This window comes from Meles meles, chromosome X, assembly GCF_922984935.1.
Source record: "Meles meles chromosome X, mMelMel3.1 paternal haplotype, whole genome shotgun sequence".
In the NCBI taxonomy this organism is placed as follows: domain Eukaryota; kingdom Metazoa; phylum Chordata; class Mammalia; order Carnivora; family Mustelidae; genus Meles; species Meles meles.
Window position 1 is genome coordinate 13709341 of NC_060087.1, and position 22388 is coordinate 13731728.

The following is a 22388-nucleotide window of genomic DNA, read 5'->3' on the forward strand; positions in this document are numbered from 1 at the left end:
TGAGCCCTGCCAAAGAGTGAAAATGACAAATCAGCTAATTTCCACATTCTTTCTCCTACCAACTGGTTTCCAGGATTTTTGAAGGACTTGTTGGAACTGCCAGTTCACGATTCTAATCAAAAGCCCATCTTTTGGGGGCGCCTGGGTGGCTCAGTGGGTTAAACCCTCTGCCTTCTGGATGGAGCAGCACATCGGTCTTTCTGCTCAGCAGGGAGCCTGCTTCCCTTCCTCTCTCTCTGCCTGCCTCTTTGCCTACCTGTGATCTCTGTCTGTCAAATAAATAAATAAATAAAATCTCAAAAAAAAGAAAAAGCCCATCTTCTCTTGCAGCTAGCGGGAGGGTGTCTCCATTTTTGCCACTGTTTTGCTTTCAACCACGTCCTGATGCCTGGGCTTCACTTTAGTCTATTTCTAAGCTGGAAGAACCAGACCTGAAGCCTGCATTGTGTCTAGAATCCCTGTATCCACCACTCCTCCCTGCCCACTTTAACGGAGTTAATCGCTCTGGGATTGGGAACTGCACTTAATTCTTCTCTCTTGTAGCTTGCTGGCCATGTACTACCTTGACTTGTTTACCTGTTTACCCTACTAGACCCCACCCTCTGAGAGCAGTGTTTCTGTCTTCTTTTGTTTTATATCCCTGGCAGCCAAAAGAGGCCTGAGCACCCAATGGATGTTTGCACTCAGTAAATAAAGCTTCCAGTAAATGTTTGTTGCATAACCAGAGGAACGAATCAGTGAATGAAACTTTCCTGTTTGCTATCACCATCTGCTTTAACTCTGTCCGTTATTTTGATGTATTTGCAGTTCTGACTAGATCCAGATTTGGCATGTTTAAAATTATATTCAGTTGTAAAATGTGAGGCTAGGAGTTCTGAAGATAAGAAAGAAATCAAAATTTCTGCCATTGGAAACAATGTGAGCAATCAACAGTTCTTTGCAGGGAAGATAAAAAAAGCTGGTCGGAATAGTCTTTGGATTCACAGTCTTTGGCATTTTGGAAAAATCACTAAATAGCATTATTTTTTTTTTCTGCCCATGTTTCCCTTCCAGTAAAATGCAGAGAGAAGCCCTTGTCCTTCACACTTGGTAGGATAAATGAGGATTTGTGAGGAAGAAAAGCACAAACTGAAACAAAGGAAAACCTTTGGGAGTGGTATATAGTCTTTACCCCCGTTGAAAACTACACACGTGATAGTGGTCAGTATCGCTTATGTGTATGGTGGCTTCATATTTTGATATATTAATGAATCCTTTCTCCCCTGATCTTTCCTGGGAACAGAGGTACACAAAGCCAAATTTAAGGTTCTTGAAGCAGAAGAGCTTGGACTTTGGAGTTTCCAAAACGAAGCGTTGGAGGCTTTAGCCACAATGTTTATGCCGTGAATCTTCGCTCTGCGAGAAGGCATGCTCCCTCCAACAAGATGGCTTCCTCCCATGAACCAGCAAAGCCAAAGGAGAGAGGGAGTCAGTGAATGTCAGAGCTCAGCAGCTAATACCGAACTTGGGAGAACCTCCTGGGGAGAGCGTGAAGTGTGGCCTCCTGGTGTGGGAGCGGGAGGGGCCAACAGCATCCCCTGCAGTCCTTCTGTTGACTGTGCGATGCCTTGATGCCTTCTTCTCCTGTGTTCCGTGGCTGTCTCATCTTTAGCTTTGATCTCAAGTTGTTTTTCTGTGCTGTAACTTTATTCGTGGGTGCAGTTCAAGTATAGGATAACCACGAGCTCCAGAAAGGTTTCTGCTTGAAGGTGAACCATAGGACTCTCCAAGAGTTTCCCAGGAGTGGCAACCTCGCCCTCCTCCTCCAGCCACTGCTACCCACTCTCAGACCCGCTCTCCTTCCTTCGGCAAGTACCATGCACCTCCGCTCCGGGACATTCCAACATGGCGTGCTATGGACATACCATGTTCATTTACTCCAACGTTGTTGTTTTTACGTATCTAAACTTAATATATTTTTCCATCTGTACAGTGGTTTGGCTAACCTGGGTTGGGATGGACTGCTCATAATTTTCCCCAATAAAATTAATGGAAATACTTTTTATTTAACAACTTTTTACTTAGCGGCAGGGCTTTTAGGAGTGAATTAGAGTGATTAGGTGCCGAATAAGTGCAGCTGGGTGGGGGAAGGGAGACTCCAGTCCCTGTAATTACGTGATTGTGCTAACAAGCCCATGTATCTCCTGGAATTTCTCAGACAAAAGAAATATTTTTCAAGCAGAAGTAATGGCGGTGCGGCATCCAGGCTGGGATGTTTGAAACGGAGCAGACACTTTTGGTGAAGAATGTTTCAGGAATCTGTTTTGTTGCTTGGGAGGCTCTAGAGGAACTCGACTGTTGGCACTGGTTCCCACTGGGCCACAGCCAGCAGGAGCGTGACTGTGGGGCGTGGTGACATAGATGGGGTGTTTCATTCATTTTACCATGGCCTTAGGTTTATACTGGCCGAACATTAGCGTCTGTGGGGGAAAGTGCTGGCCTTTGAGCTGCATGACTTTGACTGCTGGGGATCAGGCCATGGGGGGTTTTTTTGTTTGTTTGTTTGTTTGTTTTGTTTGTTTTTTTAAATGCTGCCTTTCCTTTCCATTTGGCTCCAAGTTCACGCTAGTAAAGGGGCACATGGGGGAGCGGTATGTGATCAGGAGAGATGAGCACGCACGTAAGTAGGTACAGCAGTCTGCCGTCAAACACCAGCCTCTATTTCAGCAGGTTTTTGTGGGAAACGCCGGAGTAAAATGGTGCGCTCCGGGATTTGAGTGGGGAAGGCACAGCTCCTGGATGTGCGAAAACTCATCAGCGTTAAGAATATTCATACAGCTCATCAGGATTACATGTGGTTGCTACACTTTTATTGATTTCAGTATTTCGGTTCTATACGTTAGGAACTAAGCTGAAGAATGTGTGTGTGTGCACGTGGGGAAGGTAGGTCACATAGGAGGGGCTTAAAATGGAAAGAGGTACAGTGACACTGGGAGGCTATCTTAAAGCTGTCCTTGCATAGCTAACACGTAGTGTTTGTTTGTTTGTTTGTTTACGTAGTTTTAATTTAGGTGGTGTTCCAGATGTAGAGCGATCGCCTTTCTGAAAGTGCCTTTATCCATACTTTACAGTGGACTAAGAACGAAGGGGATCAAACGCCAAAATCAAAGCTTTTAATTTTGAACCAAACGGCTTTATTAGCACATGACTAGGAGTCCAGGAGATTACAGAGTTTTCTTTTTTGCATAGTTGAAGTGTGCTTTGGGTCATGTTGAAATCTTGACTTCAGTCTATGCTGACCACTTCGGGGCAGACACCAACGTCCCTAGCCTGTTCTTGAACTTAATTACCCCATGGAAGCCTCCTCCTCCGGGACCTGGAGGAAGACGAAGACTCTTCCTTTCCTGCCAGGCTCTTTTGCCCTCTCCTTCAATCAAGCCTGGCAGTGTGCTGCAGGGGCCCTAGGGCCTAAGAAGGAACTCACCAAGGATCCCAAGCTCCTCTTCGGGTGACAGCCCAAGCTGCTCATGGCCCCTGTCAGTGCTCAGAGGGGCCACTCCCCTGTCCCCCTGAGTGCTATTAATAGGACAGTGCTGGGTGAGGGGGAGTGAGAGGTAGGGCAGACTTGCCACAAGGCTTGCTAACTGGATGCCTTTAAAACCCCTCATTGTTCTTCATGTCTCAGTATGTTTAGGGAGGAGGGTGCGGCTTGGCCACCTGGCAGAGCTCACGTTCAGAATTTTGAACATATTAAAAAGTCAAGCTGAGTTTGAAAACAACAAGCTCTAAGCTTTTGAGACTTGTGAGATAAAAAACAACTCCTGAAAGACCCTTTTTCTCAAAATATTTTCTTCTTTCATTTTTGGTTTGGAAACAAAACCAAACGTAAAGTTGTAACAAACGTATGACGACTCCAAAAATGCCCTTTACCTAGACTCATTATTTTGCCCATTTTGCCATATCCTTTTTCTCTGTCAAAGTACATACACATGACTATTATCATAGTTGCTCTTGTTGATGTTACCGGACCCTTTATGTATGCCTTGCCGGCATCATGACCCTTTACCCTCAAATTCCCACCCTGGATCTTTTATGAACAAGGACATTCCCTCGCCAGAATGTTATTAAATTTTTTTTTTTTTTTTTTTTTTGTAGACTAAGAGAAGGAAGGGTCTGTTGAAGCCTTTATAACCAAAGTGTGGGCCAGTCCCAAGTGCTGACTGCGGGGGCTCTGTGCAGGCTCCCACTAAAGGCAGGGAGAGAAGAGAAGAGGCACCACCGCAGGGCTGGAGAACTTTATTGTTGCCATAAAACATATTTTTTCCATGTTCTTTTTAGACACATGAAATGAAGGCTGCATTCCCAAGATCTGGCTTGCGGCTTTAAAATAAAAAAAATATTTTTACAGTATTCTTTTTGGAGGGATGAAAGCATGTGTTTTATTAACATTTCCCAAACTCTTTTTTTAGGTTTTAGGCTGACAGCATCCAGCCTGTGGACTGCGGCAATTGAAATATGTGCATTTTTAGAAATTATACCTTTCAGTTAACTGAAGGGGAAAACTTTTTTCTGTGAATCATCTCTCTGATAGAGAACTCGAAAATCCCTGTGTATGATTAGCCCAGTAGGGTAACACGCAGGTGATCCCGCTTATCTCACCTAAGGTGCCAATGAATTTTGCAAGCAGTTTTCCGGGGCTTTCGCTCATTGGTGGTTTGGGCCTCATTCATGGTACTCTTTAGCCACCTGGCCCAACGCAGGCGGCCAAGAGCTGCCTGGGACGAGGCATCAACAACACCCTGGCTACTCTGGGAAGCGCGCAAGCCTCATCCCCTCCCACCCCAGCTGCCTCACCAGCTTACAGGGCCCCGGGCTCTCAGAGGGGCAGCCCAGTTTTTCTTGCTAAGAACCCAAAGGACTTGCTCAGAGCTGGAATTCGGCGAGGCAACTTGCTTCAACACGCCAAATCTGCCGCACCCCCAATACCCCACCCTCCTGCCTCTGCGCTTGCTACCCACACCCCCAACCCCAATTTGAGGCCTCCCCGCCCCCACCACGCTGAGAGTCTCAATCCTAACCCCTTGGACACGAGTGCCTTTGCGTCGGAGCGCGCCGGGCGCGGCGAGGCCACCAGTGACTCCCAGCGGCCGCACAGGGCGCTGCGCCCCCCTCGCCCCGGCCTCCCTCCGCCCTGCGTCCGCCCCGCCGCCCCCGCGCCGCCTCCTGCGCTGGGCTGGAGGCGGATTCCTCTCTCCGGGTTTTCAAAGCGCCTTTCCGAAACCTCCTCCCCGCCCAGAGAGGGAGTGAGATCCCGGGCGCAGTCGCTCCCCGGAGCGGCCGAGGGGCGCGCGGGGAGAGGCCTGCGCCAGGGTACTTTCAAACTGAGGCGCGCGCACACACTCACACCGAGACACACACACACACACACACACACCCAGACACACGCACGTTCACACACACATATACACGCCCATTTATATAGGCGGTGGCGGCGGCAACGGCCGGGGCGGCGGCGGCGAGGCAGGAATGATGGAGCTGAGCCAGCCGACCCGGGTCGGAAGCAAGTGAGGAGAGCCCAGGCGCACCCCGGGATCTCTGTGTCCCGCTCTTGTCATCCTACCCAGGGAACGGTGCGCCCGGAGGAGGACCAGGTGGACTGACTTGCTAGAGGGGCGGGGAAGAAGAGGAGGCCAGGTGAGCGGAGGAGCCCCCGCGTCTCCGGACCGCCCGGTGGAGCCTTTGCCCGACTCCTGCTCCCTCTCCGCCCAGGTGGGCGCGCCCGGTTCCCCGCTCGCAAGGGGCGCTTTGAGGAGACCAGAAAGTCGCGGCCCGGCTTCGCGGGATGCCTTTCGCTAAAAGGATCGTGGAGCCGCAGTGGCTGTGCCGGCAGCGGCGTCCGGCGCCCGGCCCGGCGGAGGACGCTAACGGAGGCAGCGCAGAGCCTCCGCCGCCCCTGCAGCCGCCCGGCCGACGGGACGAGGCCGTGGCGCCGGGGCCGGAGGATCCTGCCCGCGCGCCCCCCGCGCCGACCGACCAGGCGCAGCCGCCGCACGGAGAGGCGCCAGCGGCGGGCGAGGAGAGCGCGGCGGGGGTCGCCGAGGCTACGGCCGCGGCTGGAGAGGCGTCCTCGGCGGCGGCCGCGGCCGTGCTGCTCATGCTGGACTTGTGCGCCGTCAGCAACGCCGCGCTGGCCCGCGTCCTCCGGCAGCTCTCGGACGTGGCCCGGCACGCGTGCAGCCTCTTCCAGGAGCTCGAGAGCGACATCCAGCTGACCCACCGCCGCGTCTGGGCGCTGCAGGGCAAGCTCGGCGGCGTGCAGCGCGTCCTCGGCACGCTGGACCCCAAGCAGGAGGCAGTGCGTGAGTACCCGCGCCGTCCGCCCGCCCGGCGCTCCAGCGCCGCGCCCTCGCGCCCTCCCCGGTCGCCGCAATCCCACCCGGCGGCGCAGCGCCCGCTGCAGCCCGCTCCTCACTCTCGCCTCCCCCGCCCTCTCCTCCCCTGGGACCCACCCCAGTACTACCCGAGCTGGGAGTTCCCACTGGGCTGGCGGCAGGGGATGCAGCCGCGGCGTGGGGGCGGGGAGGAGTAGAAAGTTAAAGGGGCGGCCTGGGAACTCGTAGGCAGCCGCGGGCTGAGAAGGAGAGTATTGGGGACACAGGAGGCAGAGGGGTCTGTCATTCATTCCCGGGACTCGCCTTCCCTGGGGGTGGGGGTGGGGGTTGGTGCAACTCTCGTGGTTTCCAGGAGCCCAGCCCCGAGCCCTGTAGTGCCCTCCATGCGTGCTTGGGGGGGGGGGGTGGGCTCGAGGAGTAGTGAGCGTCCTTTTAGGGCTATTGGAACGCCGTAGCGGTTTTGTCACTCTCGCTGTTACCGTCAGGGTCTGCGCCGAGTCCCGAACTTGCGCCTTGCGCTTCCGTAGCGCGGCGCGGCTCACGGAGCGAGTGAACTCGGAAGCCTCTGCTCTAACCTTGTGGCCCAGCGGGGCCGCGGGGATGGGCGTGGTTGCAGGAGTGTCCCAGGCCCCGGGCATCTTTCCTGCGCCCGCCAGCACCGGAGCCCTACTAAATGGCTCTCCGAGCCGTCCGCCTTCTGAGGATCGGGGAGGAGTGTCCCCATCCCCCTCCCCCTTCCCCCACCGTGTGCTGTCGCCCCATCTACCCTAGTGTGGAAGACCCTTGGGCATCTTTGCTGCCCTTTTACTTCACTCTGGCGACACCCTAAGGCTCCCAGTAAATGTCATTCTGTGTCGTCTGCCCTCCCAGGGGCGCTCAGCAGGGTCCCTTGGCGCACGCTAGGTCAAATCAGGCGGCGGCCGCATCCTTTAGGAAGGAACCGACGGTGGGCGGGGGCGCTAGGCCAGCGCGCCGGTCCTTTGGCGCCTAGTCCGGCTGCGACGCTCGCGGCGAAGGTGATGTCAGCGGCTCCGACTTACATAAGAAGCTTCCTTGGTTGCTGCAGCAGCTGCGCCGGAGCGCGGTGGCCGCGGAGCGCGCGAGGCGGGGGCGCTGTCGCGGCATCCTTCCTCGGGGATTTCCGGGCACCTCTGCCCTGCAACCCAGCCCCAGCCTCCTCCCCGACGCTCCCCACTCGAGCCCCCCCCCCAACAAAGACCCCTTTGCACCGTGCCCCGGGAATCCGCTGCTTTTCTGCAATAACGATAATAATAAGCGTAATGAATAAATGATGTGCGCGATCGGTTTTCGCAGCTATAAAAGACCCAGAGTTGGGTTAATGACTGGTTGTTTAAAAGGGCAATTCCGGGATGAGTTCTGGAAAGAATTAAGACTGCCGTAGGCCAAGTCGTATTTTACTTTTGGGACTTGAAATGAGCGCTTTAATCCTGCCTCCTAAAAAAAAAAAACAAAACAAAAACAAAAAAAAAAACCAAACAAAAAACCCAAAGGACACAGCAGGGACAAGCCCTTCACTTTCTACAGCGCTGATATCTGGGGAGTGCGGTTGGGGTGAGTGGTGATTTCACTTCAGAAGAACTGGAGGGAAGTTTTGCGGACTGTTGAGTGGTGCATACATTTCTGTGCGTGTGTATGGGGCGCATCACTCCTTAAATTAGGTCTCGCACAAGTGAAACCCCGTGCTGGAAGGGAATGTGCTCCTTTCTCCCCTCTTGCTTTAGAGAGAGCAGCGGGCCCTCACGTATCTGGCATTTAACACAGTCCTTTAAGACCCTTTTACAAGAGTGCAGACTAATGATTGATGGAGAAAAAAGAGGATTTTTGATGGCTATATACTCTTTATACATATTTATATATGAATAGATAAATAAAGATGGGGCTAATTAATACCCAGGGATGAACTTAAAAATCTCTTATTTTTGAATTTTTCTAAACTACTATTTCCACACTTTGTATCCAGACCTTTCTCTTCTCTTGTCCATATAAATTTAGGATGGCACCCAAAAAACCCCAAAACTGGAAGTCATCCATAATTACTTTTTTCCAATGATACCTTATACTCAATCCTATTAATAAATCCTGTCAATTCAGAGTCCTATCACTTTTCACGGTCCTATAGCTACCTCCCTAGTCCTGACCACCATCACCAGTCACACCGTCTAACTGGTCTCCCAGCCTCCAGCCTTGCCTCCGGAGTGATTTCACTGAAGTGTATGTCCAATCATGTCACCCCTGCAAAAGCCACCCTAGCCGGGCTCAAGGCAAGGGAAAGCAGCTGTGCGTGTATGAAGCGGTGTGCAGACTACGAAGGGACAATGACCGGTGTGGGAAGGCTATCCAGGGAGTATAGAGGCACCCAGACACCTTCAAATGAGGAGAAAAGGGAGTGTGAGTCACTTCTAGGTTTCCTCTCCCTTTGAAACTCCCTTAGGCTTTGGCCAGTGCCAAAGGGAGAGGCATAATGTAGTAGATGCCACTGGTAGTCCACCCACAGCCCCTCTGAATTGACGGGATTTATTAATCAGATTGGGTATAAGGTATCATTGGAAAAAAATAATTATGGATGGCTTCTAGTTTTGGGTTGTTTTTTTGTTTGTTTGTTTGGGCTTAAGATGGTACTATTTCCAGAAATGGGTAAGGCTAGTGGAAGAGTGGGTGTTTTATCGGGTGTGTGTGTGCGCGCGCACATGCATGCAGCATCAGTAGTTTTGTATTTTTGCCATATCAACTTGAGATGCCTTATGTGTCTTAGCCAATTAGATGTGTGAGTTCTGAGCTCAAGAGAGAGACCCAGATTGGAGACGTGAGTGTGAGACATGGGGTAGAGATGGCTGAGGGCTGCTGAGCTGGTGGTGGGGGGTGCTCTTCCACGATTACATTGATTTTTCTCAGTGCGTGCATCGGGAGGTCCTCAGCTGAGATGGTGTTGGTAATGTGAGGAGAGCAGGCTGGGTGTTAATGTTGTCTCAGGGAGGGAACCTGGATGCAGTAAGGAAGTGCGGCGGGATTACCTGGCTGTGTTGAGAGCCCTCTGAGATTTATGGTCATAAACTTGAAGTACGTCCGGCTTTTCAGTCACTAAAACCTGAGACTTTGGAATTACTTCACGAGCCTCGATCCCAAGCCATTCATCCTTAGACATTTTAATGTCGTTGGCTTTTTGGTTGCCACTGCTTGTATTTGTCACTGAGTTTTAAAGGAAGTTTTGTAATGAACTTGAACATTCCTACAGAAAAGTGCAGAGACCATAAATGTACAGCTCTTGTAACCATTATCCAGTCTGAGAAACAAAGCACTACTTTATCCTGAAACCTCTTCCGCAGGCCTTTTCCTGGTCACTGTCCTGCCGCCCCCTGCCCCACCAAAGGTAACCACTATTGACTTCTACCCTGTCAATGAGATTGTCTTGGTTTTGAACTTTATGTAAGTGGAGTCACATACTATCTACTTGTTGGGTTAACAGTGCTAGATACAAGGTTACATAACATTCTTCCAATTTGTTGCATGGACGGTAGATTGCTCATTCTCATTGCTGAAGAGAATTGTGCATCGTGTGCGTACTCCACAATTCATTGATCCGTTCTCCTGATGATGGACATTTGGGTTGTTTCCAGTTTAGGACTATTGCATTTCTTCACATGTGTTTTGATGAGCTAATGTAGCCACAGCTGTTTGGTATATATTTAAGTGTGGAATTGCTGGCACACAGGGAGTGGGTATTGGCTTTAGTAGTTACCACCTGTTTTCTAAACTGGTTGTACCAGTTTATACTCCGTGAAGTATAGGGAAGCTCCAGTTGCTCCACATCCTCACCAACACTGGTACTGTCTTTTTAACTAAAGCTATCCTGGTGGGTAGGTAATAAAGTTCTTGTTGTAGTTTTAATTTGCATTTTTCTGATAGCTTGTGAGATTGAAAACTTTAAAAAAATTTTTTTTAAATTTTTTTTTAAGATTTTATTTATTTGACAGAGAGAGTGAGAGACACAAGCAGGCAGAGCAGCAGAGGGAGAGGGAGAAGCAGGCTCCCCACTGAGCAGGGAGCCGGATGCGGGGCTCGATCCCAGGACCCTGGGATCATGACCCAAGCCAAAGGCAGTTGCTTAACCGACTGAGCCACCCAGATGCTCCCGAACACTTTTTCATATATATTTTTGGCTCTTTGGATATGCTGTTTTGTTAACTGCCTGTTCATGGCCTTTGCTCATTTTTCGGTAAGTTTTTTGTACCTTTTAAAATTGAAGGTGTTCTTTATATGCTGTGGATGTGCTTCATGTGTAAGTTCTAGGTACTGCAAATACATTCCCTAACTCCGTGGCTTGCCTTTTTACTCTCTTAGTATTATCTTTTTTTTTTTTTTTTTAAGATTTTATTTATTCATTTGACAAGCAGAGAGGCAGGCAGAGTGAGCGGGAAGCAGGCTCCCCACTGAGCAGAGAGCCCGATGTGGGGGGTATGGGGCTCGATCCCAGGATCCCAAGATCATGACCTGAGCTGATGGCAGAGGCTCTATCCCACTGAGCCACCCAGGCGCCCCTCTTAGTGTTATCTTTTGGTGAGCAAACGTTCTTATTTTTCCATAGTTAGGTTTATCAATCTTTTTCTTTATGGTTAGTGTTTTTGTGTTCTGTTTTGTTTGCTCATAAATGAATTCCTCACTGACCCCAAGTTCATAAAGATATTCTATGTTCTAGACATTTTTTATTTGTTTTGCCTTTGTCATTTACATCCTCAAGTCATATGGCATTGATATTTGCAAGTGATGTGAGGTAGGGGGTCAAGATTAGTTTTCTCCTTATTGATGTGCAATTAATCCATTGCCACTTCTCTCACTCTTCTCCCCAGTGGCTCTCAGCCTTCTCCATCTATTACCCTAATCCAGTCATACTGAACTACTGGGTGTTCCCCAACTTGCCAGGTTTTCTCATTCTTCATGCCTTTGTGTATACTACTCTTTCCTTCTGGAACATTTCACTGATTAATTCCTACTCATTCTTTGATACTCACCAGCATATTATCTTCTCCAGAAAGTGGAACCTGATTGCTTGCTTACCACCTCTCCACCCACAAGTTTTCTAGAACTGTGTGCTAACTTTTATCATAGCTTTTCTCATTCTGAACAGCAGACAGTGTTGGTGCTCTGTCTGTATTCCTTCAGCCACCCCCCCGCCATACTGAAGGCTACTGACTATAAACTCCTAACTCTGCCTAGGGCTTTTTCTCCTTGGCCAGTGGACCATGGTTGGTCTTGAACAGGGGGAAAGCCAGAAGTGCCAGCGAGTTAAATGCCCCTGCAGCAGTAGCCGCCTGATGATGGATGGGGCATTGGTGGACGAATGCCCCAGTTCCCTTGCATGTTGCACGCCATCTCTCAGGGCTCCCCAGTAAAACTGAGCTCTAGTTGCCCCTGAAGTGCTGACTTATGTGATAATGTACTATGTATTCTCTGCCTTCCATTCTCCATCTCGCTTTCTCATGTCTCTGCGGGTGGTTCTTGGGGTTGCCTTCCACAGAAACTTGTACTTGCACTCATTGGATCTGGGGGAAACCCAGATCAAAACAATCTGTTTCATTTTTGAACTATGAAGGCAAAGACCTAGGGCCAGGAGTATAGTAGAGGTGATATTTCTCACTCTTTTTCCTTGAACTATGTATCCCCGGATTATTACATTAGCTACATGCCCAGCCCCTCCTAGATGCTCTCCAGTGGGTCTGGAGATAATTTCTTACCCTTTAGAGGCTATCTTCAGTGCTTCAGGGGTGAGAAGAGACATGGAAAGAGCTCAAGTCTACTATGATGAAGATGCATCCGCTTAGTTCTTCAGTGTTCCATTGGGCAGCGTTTGAGAGTACTGTTCACGGTCCTGCGAATGGAGTCAGTGACGGCCCCAGGAGATCCCAGCTCCCTATTTGTGAAGCATAATTTCAGCCAGAGCAGACACAGAAACTGGTAAACCCAGAAAGATACTAGGAAATAACACATTGGGTAATTTCATCATTTTGGGCTCATTCCGCTCTTGGGGGGATGATCCTTTCCCTCTCCCATTCTGTTCATTCTACCACTTGCAAAACCGTTTGCAGTCTGGTTAATGCATTTTTTTGGATGTTTGAGTAACTGTGGTTAGACTTCTTTTCTTCCTGTCTCTGCTCAGCAAGCTTCTCTGATGCATTAGGAGATCCTAACAGCTCCATTGAAAGCTGCTTTTAAATCCATCACAGAACAACTGAGAAGAAAGCAATCTTTCAAAGGTTAATAATTCATGGTTGTAATTTCCTCATAACTCGTAACAGCAACACATTTCCTTCTAGACTTTTCTTGTACTGGATTGGGCTTTTAAATCAAAACTACTGAACTACTTTACCTAGGAAATCCTTGAGATTCTTTGGGGCTGATAATGCTAAGACGGTAACAAAAAAGATTTCTTTCTTCCTGTTTGTGGAGGCCTTTCCCACATAATGCCATCAGGAAAGTGTAAATTCCACATAAGCTTTCAGAAATGTCTGGAGTCTCAGAGCTTCTGGTCTACCTTTAATGGGCATTACCTTTAAATTGCAATGACATATGAAATCTCTCCTATTGTCCAAGAGTCTTAAGGAGTCATTAACTTCATATAATACTTTGAAATTTTAGGGACAAAAACGATTTTAAGCATAGCTGGAATTTTATTTTGACAGCTCAGTTTTATTTTTTTCTTTTGTGACTTTTTACTATTACAACTCGTGTAACATGAGATTTTTATAGGACACTCTATTAAAAAATCATGGGAAGAGTATGCCTGGACAAAACCATCAATCACAAAGATTCCTGAAAGTTCTTTTTGTATCAAGAATTCCTCATAAATCATATCCTAATAATTGAAATAAAAAATAATGAGGTAGGAGTGGTTTTTCAATGTAAGGCTCTCATTCTAAGGTATAAATTTGTGGAAAAAAGGTTTTGGAGAGCCCTTCTACCAGACCACAAGGCCACAAAGGGCAGAGAGCCCGTCTGGCTCAACTTTGTTGAATGAGTGAGACAGGCGTGGTCAATTTTTGTTTCGGACATTAATGTCCATCATTCAATTCACTGATGAGAAGGTCGTGTCTGGAAACAGGAATCTGAGGACCTGGGCATCCATATGCTGAGAGATTACTTAATTATAAGTACCTAAGTCCTTGAATGTGAAACTAACCAAGAATAAAATGAATTTCCCAAGAGTAGGAGAATCTTGGATCCCAGAGTTGGGGAAGACCTAAGTATCTATCAAATCCAACCTCCTGCCCAGGGTTGCAGAGCTATGGACCTGCAGGACCTATTCCTGGACCTATTCCTTTGTTCATATGGATGCCCTGTTAGGACGAAGGTGGCCCAGGCCCCTGCTATTTTAACCGTCGCACGACACTGTCGCTGCATTGTCGTATTGCTTTTATGGCCCGCGACTTTGCTTTACAGCAGCAGTTCTTTTACACGAGGTTTCCCCTATTCCATTGTGCACTTGGGATTTCGAACTTAAATTTCACAAGACTCCCCCATTGTCTCTGTTAAATTGAATCTTGCTTGCTTTGCTCTTTCATTTCCAATCAGTGGTGATGGTTTAAAGTCTTAATTCACTGTGTCAGCTGTTGCCTACAGCATTTTGCTCTCTGCAGACATCATAAACATGATTCTAGCCCATCATCCACATCTCTGATAAAGTGATTGTTCAGATGGACTCAAGGCTGGGGTCCGTTGGCAGGCAGTACTGGTAGTGTCCCTCCAAGCTGATGTCTGTTCAGCAGCATTCCTCGGGTACCATTGTTGCAGCAGCCACAAGTGTACCCCCCACCTTCCCATTAAAACCACATTTCTCCACCTTGCCCACAAGATCTATCATCATGAGCAATTGTCAAATGGTTTGCTGAAATCAAGATACCATATGTCTGTAGCATCCCTTTGATCTCGCAGTCTAATAACCCTACTCAAAAGGGAAATGAGGTTAGTCTGGCTCAAACTGGACTCGCCTGCAGCCATCAGAGGGGCCATTTAAGTTTTCTTGTGCAGAGTGGATAAAGAGTTTATTTTGGGGAATCTGCTTTGGTGTTTTGGCCATAGAGTGACTGTAGCCTCGGTCTGCAAGGGGGACTCTCTGGGTCCTAGGGCCCATTTCTCAGACCCCGAAGTGCCCAGTTTTGTAAAAGACAGAGAATCCGAGAGCTTATCTCTTTCTTTTATGATAGCTCACGTCCTTATCATCTGTTCCTTAAGGAAAGGTTTGGGATTCATGACCTTTGGCGTTTGCTTAGGCTCAATTTGAGTGAGGTTGGCAAGTGTCAGGTTTATCTAATTGTGGAGAAGCAAGCGAGAATGTGGCTAAGAGCCTGGGCTCTGAAGTCAGGCCACCAGGCTTCAAATCCCAGCTCCACCCCCTTACGGCTGTATGACTTTGGACAATTTTCTGAGTATTTCTTTTTGGCTGTCTGTTATGGGATGGAGATAAAAGTGGTACCGATCGCATCCACTTGTTGACAGGATGGAAGGAGCCAGGGTGCACGGGCGCTGGGCGCGGCGCCTGGCACGTGGTGAGCCCCTGCTAATTATTGGCTCTTATTTTATCGCTGCTATAATCGGATCACGCAGAGCGGGGAGCATGTGTTAATTTTGTCCAACTAGGTGAAACCTGTGCGTAAATCTGTGACCTGGCAGGTCTGGGGGCAAGGAGACCACTGGGTAAGCAGCCCTGTGTCCCTGGGCACGGTCAGAGGACTCCCAGGATCTCTGAGCTCTTCGTGCACTTTTTGTTATGCACAAAAGTGTAGAAATAAAAATCATTTGACCAGCGATCTTATCATTTAGGTTCATGCATTTCTTCTCTGCCAGGCACGGCTGTAGGCACCCGAGCTCCATCAGTGAGCAGAAAGTTACCAACAGCTTTCAGAGGAGGGAGACAAAACCTAAAGAACAAACTGAAAGAAACAAACATACCTTTCAGCAGATTTACAAAGCATCTTAGGAGGTGTGTTCTGGGCAAACAGAAACTAGAGCAGGGTGAGGGCCAGCCAGGGGACTGGCGGGGGGTTGCTGTTTGCCATGGTGTGGTCGGGCGGGCCTCATTAAGGACGCAGTGTTTGAGTGCAGATTGGCAACCGGTGACGGAGTTAATGACGTGGGCAGCTGGAGGAAGAGGGCTCTAGTGGAGGGAGAACGTGCTTGGCCTGGTGGAGGGATGGCGGGCGGGCCAGTGTGGTACATGGAGAGTGAGTAAGGAGGAGAGGAGGCCGGGGAGGTGGCTCATGGGGGGGTCTAGTTGGCCATGGTGAGGATTTTGCTTTCCACTCGGAGTGAAACGGGGACTCATTGGAATGTTTTCAACCTAGGAGTAACATGATTGACTTAGAGTTGAAAAGGATCACGTTGGCTATTGTGATTTGAAGAGGCTGTGGGGGGGGTGCGCACAGGGAGTCAGGAGGGGGAGGCAGGAGTAGAAGCAGGGAAGCAAGTGGGAGGCTGTTGGCAGTTTTTCTGTTGAGAGGTAGTGGTGGTTTGGCAGAAGGAATGAGACGTGGTTGGATCCGCTTTAGAGCTGTTGACATTTTTTCGTTTCATGTTTTAGGGCTAGGCGATGCAACCCATACAGAGGGGCATAACATTGAAAAGGAATGGAAAGCTCTCCTCCCCTCTTCCCTTGCTAGACTTGCTTCAAAGGAAACCATGTTAGAACGTGTTGTGCTCCTTCTCGGAGGAGCACAAGCAAATTCTCACATACATCTAATGCCTTTTGTAAAGCCACTTCTAAATGTCCAGGAAGTCGGCACTTCTAGAGTTTTGTTGATTAATCTTATTTTGCTACCTTGGAAAAATTTAAAAGATGTTCTGGTACTCTTTTTTTTTTTTTTAATCAAGGTTGAATTTCCATATGATGAAATATACAGCTCTCAAGTGTGTGGTTCGGTTTCACCTGTGTAACCCACAGCCCTATTAAGATACAGACCGTTCCCTCGCTCCAGGTAGAGAATACGTGTTGGAGTTAGGAGCGCACTGTTCGAGCTCTGGTGCCCTGACGCTAGCCCCGACCGGCCCTGTTCTATGACTGTGGGCACAGAAGAGAAGGATTTCCACGGGGGCTTTGGGGTTCTTCAGGAGGATCAGACTGAGAACTAATGACTCCATGCATCAGATTTTTTCTTTTTTTAAAGATTTATTTATTTAGAGAGCACCTGCGCACACGAGAGAGCACGAGTGGGGTGGGGAGGGCAGGGGGAGAGGCAGAGAATCCTCAAGCAGCCTCTCTGCTGAGCGCAGAGCCCGATGTGGGGCTCGATCCCACGACCCCAAGGTCATGACCTGAGCCGAACCAAGAGTTGGACGCTTAACTGGCTGAGCCAGCCAGGTGCCCCAAGATTTTCAAGGCAAATTGCGATGGCGGAATTCCCTTGGGCTCATGGCACTGGCCGTTTATGACATCGTGGTGCTGAGCTTTAGGGAGGAGCTGGGACAGGGATAAGAATCTGGCCTCAGAGGCCCCAGGATTAACTTAGAAGTTGGAGTTTTTCTAAGATAAAGCTAAAATAACATTTTAGAGGATGTGAAAAAAAAGAATGTGTTCATCTCCGACAAATTTTGAAGTAGCAGGGAATACTGATTTGTGCATGTGTTTCCAGCCGATGCTGATGCGTGAAGCCTAGACGGAGGATGAAGAAAGTTCTTTAAAATCTGATTTCTGATTATTCCAAGTGCGTTTAGGTTTGCGAAATAAGAAGCCCTATTCTGGAGTTCAGCTACTCTTGATTTTTAACGCCAGACATCTGAGGGACGGAGGAACTAGTAGCTCTGAGGAGGGATGACAGCCAGTGAGACATAATGTTCATTAGAATTTAATATCAATATTTATGTTTCTCTCCAGCGTGCATCTGGACTCTGTTCCTCAAGCCTGTATTTATATTTTAATAATGTAAGTAAAGCTGTATTTCCCTTTTTAATTTCACATCAGAGTTCTGCCTCAGCCAACCCCTCCTCACCCCTGCAGTGCTTCAACTGCAAGATGGCACATGTCTGTTGAGAGTTCGAGTCTAGAGAAGAACTTCGGGGCAGGGGGGAAGTACGGCATGAATAAATACCGCAGAAATCCTTTTCCATGAAAAGTCCTAGGGCTCTCTGCTTCCCAAACCAGAGCGCTGGATGGATGCTTCAAAGTTTGGGGCAATGTGGGGCAAGGTGGGCAGACGGAGAAGAGACCCTGAGAGGTTTCCTTGGAGTTTCACTTGGCTTAAATGCCTCCTGTGTGAGACAAGAGACGTTGGAACTCTGCTCAGGTATCAGATGTTACGAGTGCTCATCTGGCAAAGTTTTGGCCTTTGCTAATTAAAACCAATCCAGTTGCATGAAGAAAAATACATTGCGTAAGGTTGCCGCTTGTGTAGCTTTATTTTAACTCTTTGCCCTACACCCTGAGACCAGCGTACCTCGGGCCGGGGCTAGGGTGGGAAGAGATGGTGAGAAATGGGATTCACTTACAAATTCACTGGAGTAAAGACAGCGAGCAGGCTATTCAGAGTATTGGTTTGTCAATGTAAATTTGAAGCCCTTTCAGCTTTTCTTGATTTGTCAGCGGAGATGTTTTAATGGCTATTGAGTGAGAAGGACAGGTAAAAAACAAAACAAAACATAAAAAAAAAAACCCACAGAGTCTTTCCTTGACTTCTTACCTTGTACTTTGTTTTCTTTCCAAGTTGCTCTGTATGCTTTTCTGTGCCTTCAGCTTGGTTGGATTAAGCCGTCCACTTAGGAAGCTTAGGTTCAAGGTTTGCTCCCTGAAGGACTGGAATTTTGTCATGATCCCTGACTGTGTACCTCGTCCTGGTCACTTCTCTGGTAGAAGTGTATGTTGCCTTTTGATTCTCCCAGTTCCACTACTTGCCAGCTGTGCAATCTTAGAAAATGCTTTCTGTGCCTTAGTTTCCTTATCTGTGAAATATGGGACGTATTTCATGAAATATGGGAATACTGGGAATAAAATCTGTGAAATATGGGAAATCTGTGAAATGGGACACGATTAGTACTCACCACGTAGAATCATTGTAAAGACGAAGTGAGTCCATCCATGGAGAGCTCCAGCCACGTGTCACACATACACAGAATACAGTGTGTGTGCGCGCCGTGGGTGCTATTATTTTTGTTACTGTTTTATCATGATTATTAGGGGCTTGGGAAAGGGAAATAGGTATAAAAATGGATAAAACCCAGTCCCCACGGCTCGTCACGCAGTGTAAATATTCTGGGCAGCTGGATGTGTGGTAAAAGTGAGGACAGAAGAATGCCACCCTGTTTTCTGGCTTGGCTGGCCTAACTCATGTTGGAACACTGCAGGAACAATTTAGCATCTGGCAGCCATTAGGCCCTCATTCTTGGGGGGCGGGGAAAGGCCTGGCTTAGGATGTGTGCCATTGTGGAAGTGGGGCCGAGTGTAGACACCCATGCCCTTACTTTCTGGAACTGTCTGTATCTTCTCCCGTAATGACATGTCCACAGATTTGTCCTCTGCTTATCGTAGTCAGACAATGGAACGGCTAGCGGAAGAGAGCAGCTGATAGATCTGGGCCGACCACGGCAGAGAATGGCCAAGGCGTTCACCAACTCTTCCCTTTTCTTCCTGGACACATCGCTGGACTACATTTCCCAGCCTCCCTTGCAGTTAGGTTGCACCCCGTGACTGAGTTCTGTCCAATGGCTGTGGGAGGGATAACTGCCTTGCCCTAGGATGGAAATATAAAAGCTCCTACATAAGCTTCTGCGGCTTCTTTCTTCTTCACTCTGCTGGCTGCATGCAGAGGGTTTAGCAGAAGACTCCGAGCCCCTTACGGATGATGGTAGGGCCACCAGATGGGAGGAGCCCACGTCCCTGGATCACCACACGAAAGGCTGTCTGCCAACACCCGACTGGATTGCACGGGAGGGAGAAGGACACTTTCATCGTCCCGTTTAGGAGCTGTTAGGGCAGTTAGCGTCAGCCAACCTGAACACAGAAGGACAGTGCGGGGAGGAAAAAGGACTGCTTTTCCGGAAAATGCACTGATGATGAATGCACTCCCAAGTATTTGGTGTTCTTTAACGGAGTAAAAGAGGCACGAAGTGTAGTATCTTTTTCTGAGAGACAGAGAGAGTTGCTCTGGGTGACCGGAGCAGTGTGGCACCTTTCTTCAAGTAAGGAAATGGAAATAAAAACTTGTTGACAGAGTTCCAGTTTCTGGAGAAATGTTGCTACCTGGAAACGAAAGAATTCTCCCCCTTCGCTCCTGTATAAATGATAGACGTATACTTGTAAAACTTTAAAGATCTCATTATAACACAAATACAGAAATGCGCACAAATCCTAAGTGTACAACTCTGTGAATTCTTACAAATTGAGCACACCTCTGTAGTCAGCACTTGGAATAAGAAAAAAACATTTGCAGCTTTCTAGCAATGTTCCTGTCCAGTCGTACCTTCCCAAGGGGAGCTGTTATCCTGACTTCTAACAACATAGATTGTTTTGGCTTATTTTGGAATCATACACCATGTGCTTTTTTTTTATATCTGGATTTTTTTTGGCTCAAAATTATATTTGTGACACATTCATGTTGCATATAGCTATGGTTTATTTTCATTGCTGTATGGTATTCCTTTCTAGAAATATGGCATGCTTTGTCTATTCTTTTTTTTTTTAAGATTTTATTTATTTATTTGTGAGAGAGAGAATGAGAGAGAGGAGCATGAGTGGAGAAAGGTCAGCGGGAGAAACAGACTCCCCGCCGAGCAGGGAGCCAGATGTGGGACTCAATCCCGGGACTTCAGGATCATGACCCAAGTTGAAGGCAGTCGCTTAACCAACTGAGCCACCTAGGCACCCTGCTTTGTCTATTCTACTTAGCAGTGGGCATGTGAATAGTTTTCAGTTTTAGCTCTTTTGAATAATGTTGCTATGAACATCCCAGTTCCTGTCTTTTGCTGAACATACCTACACATTTCTGTTTGGTAAAAACTCCCTGCCTTATAATTTTACAAAACTTTCTCCCTCAACAAGATACTACGAGGCTACGGCAGTGACTGTTCTTACTGCTTGTCCTTTGGCTTCTAGACTAAGCAAAAGTTTTGCTCTGTTTTTCTCTAAAGATTATCACTGATGCTCAGTGGCAAATTTTTGATGCCTAAAATGGAAGAAATGTGATCTACTTAAAAGGACTCTTCTTCCCCCTCTTTTTAAATTAAAGCATAGTTATGGGGACTTTTGATTCTCAAACAACGGCTCTTAACGAAGCCATGTTTCACATTACTTGCAAAGTCCATGTCATTGTCTTCCTCTGTGAGAAGGAGAATCCTGTCAGATGTTCAGACTGCTTCCTTTCCTTGGATGGGGAAAGGAGAAGACCTGCGAGTTCTCTAATCGCTTGGCTGGATTAACCTTAGAGCTATTGGAGAGTTGCCTTCTCTGATTGCCCACCATCAAGGTTTTATGCAAAATCGAGGCAAAAAACAGAATGTTTCCTCAGAAGGGCAAGAGACAAAGAAGAGAGGAGGCTTTTCTGTGCCGGCTGAGAGGATTTCTTCTGGGTCTCTGCTTTCAGGGACTTGGATATCTGATCCACACAGTAGCAACCCTGGCTCGACGGGGCTTTGTAGATTGTGGGGGTTGAAAAGCCTCGTGCAAATTCTAAATCTGCCCTGGGGACTTTCTTTCAAACCCCTGACCTAGGCTCAGTTTCCCAGACTCCTTTGCAGAGGTTTGAGATCCTGGACTCAGTGAGTGGTGCACACCTCCCCCACCCCCATACCCCAGCCCCAGGGGCTTCCTCACTGTTTGTTCTGAAATGACCATGACTGGAGAATTGAGGGGTGAATGTCTCAGTCCAGGCCCTCTGCTCCAAGCATCCTGGGACTATCTGGGACCTCTTTACAGGCCAGGCCAGCCCCACGGCTGCCTTGTGTTTTGATGGAATATTGGGTTCACTTTGGGTATGAAGGTGTGTGAAGCCTGAAAAATGGCTGTGAGAAGCCCCAGGGGACCTGCGGCAGTGTAACTCACAGCTGGGCCTTTGAGAGTGGGGTTTTGTAATAAATTTGAACATGGCTTTGAATTTTACTATACTTGGCTCCATTCCTTTTCCTAACTAAAGGATAGGTGAGCTGATTTTTTTTTTTTTTCATGAGGAGACTGGTTTGGACCATTAACCAGATTTTCTTCAGACAGAGGTGACTTGACTTTTTGGCTTTTATAAAAACCAGAGGCCTAGTGAGACAGCTCTGTGAAGGCAGGCGGTGCAGGTCGGTGGGGGGCAGAAGATACGCTTTTCTTGACTCTCCAGGTGTGAAATGCAAAAGGGCTTTATGCAGAAATGAGGCTTTTAAGAATCCAGACTTACTGAGGACCTGGGTATCTCTTGCTCATCGCAAGCGGCCTTTCTTTTCTGTGGGGGCACTGCTGAGAGCGCGGCCTCCAGTGTTTTCTTCTTCACTCGGACTTCTTGCTGTAGCCAGCCCTGCCCCTGTGTTTGAAAGGTGGCTGAATTTTGGTCATATCAAGGGTATTCTTTTGAGCAGGATCAGGTGGACATCAAGCAAATTCAAGCACGCGCGTACACACACACACACACACACACACACACACACACACACACACACACACAATGTCACCTAACATTTGTGGTGTGACCGCTTTGTGCTAGTCCTGTCCCCTGTTATTTCACAAGCCCCTCACAAGTCTGCGCTGGGACTCTAGTCTTCTGGTAGATGAGGAAACGGAGGCACGGCTCAGTGGCTTTGAGACCACACCGTTGAAGATGTGAATCCGGGATTCAGTGTGGCTTTTGTCTGCAGTTCGGCGCTCCGTCTGCTTTACTCAGATGCTCTCGGTACACGGCCCCCTTCCTACCACCTCAGCACTGCCGGCTAGCCTTCTGCCTCCCAGTTTACGATGGGGAAATGGAGGTAGAAAAAAGACCCAAGGACAGTGTCTGGATGGGTCCTTGGAGTCTCAGAAGGGCTGGGTTGGGACCGCTGGACGAGAAA

At 48.3% G+C, this 22388-nt stretch overlaps 1 protein-coding gene across 1 annotated transcript in view; it reads left to right on the forward strand.

The window, feature by feature from the left end:
- The first annotated feature begins 5348 nt into the window (after positions 1-5348).
- Positions 5349-22388, forward strand: part of NHS (NHS actin remodeling regulator) — a 332944-nt gene continuing 315904 nt past the window's right edge. Inside the window, exon 1 of the mRNA XM_045995410.1 lies at positions 5349-6338. Coding sequence (XP_045851366.1) covers positions 5822-6338 — 517 coding nt within the window. The 5' untranslated portion in view covers positions 5349-5821. The remainder of the gene's footprint in view (positions 6339-22388) is intronic.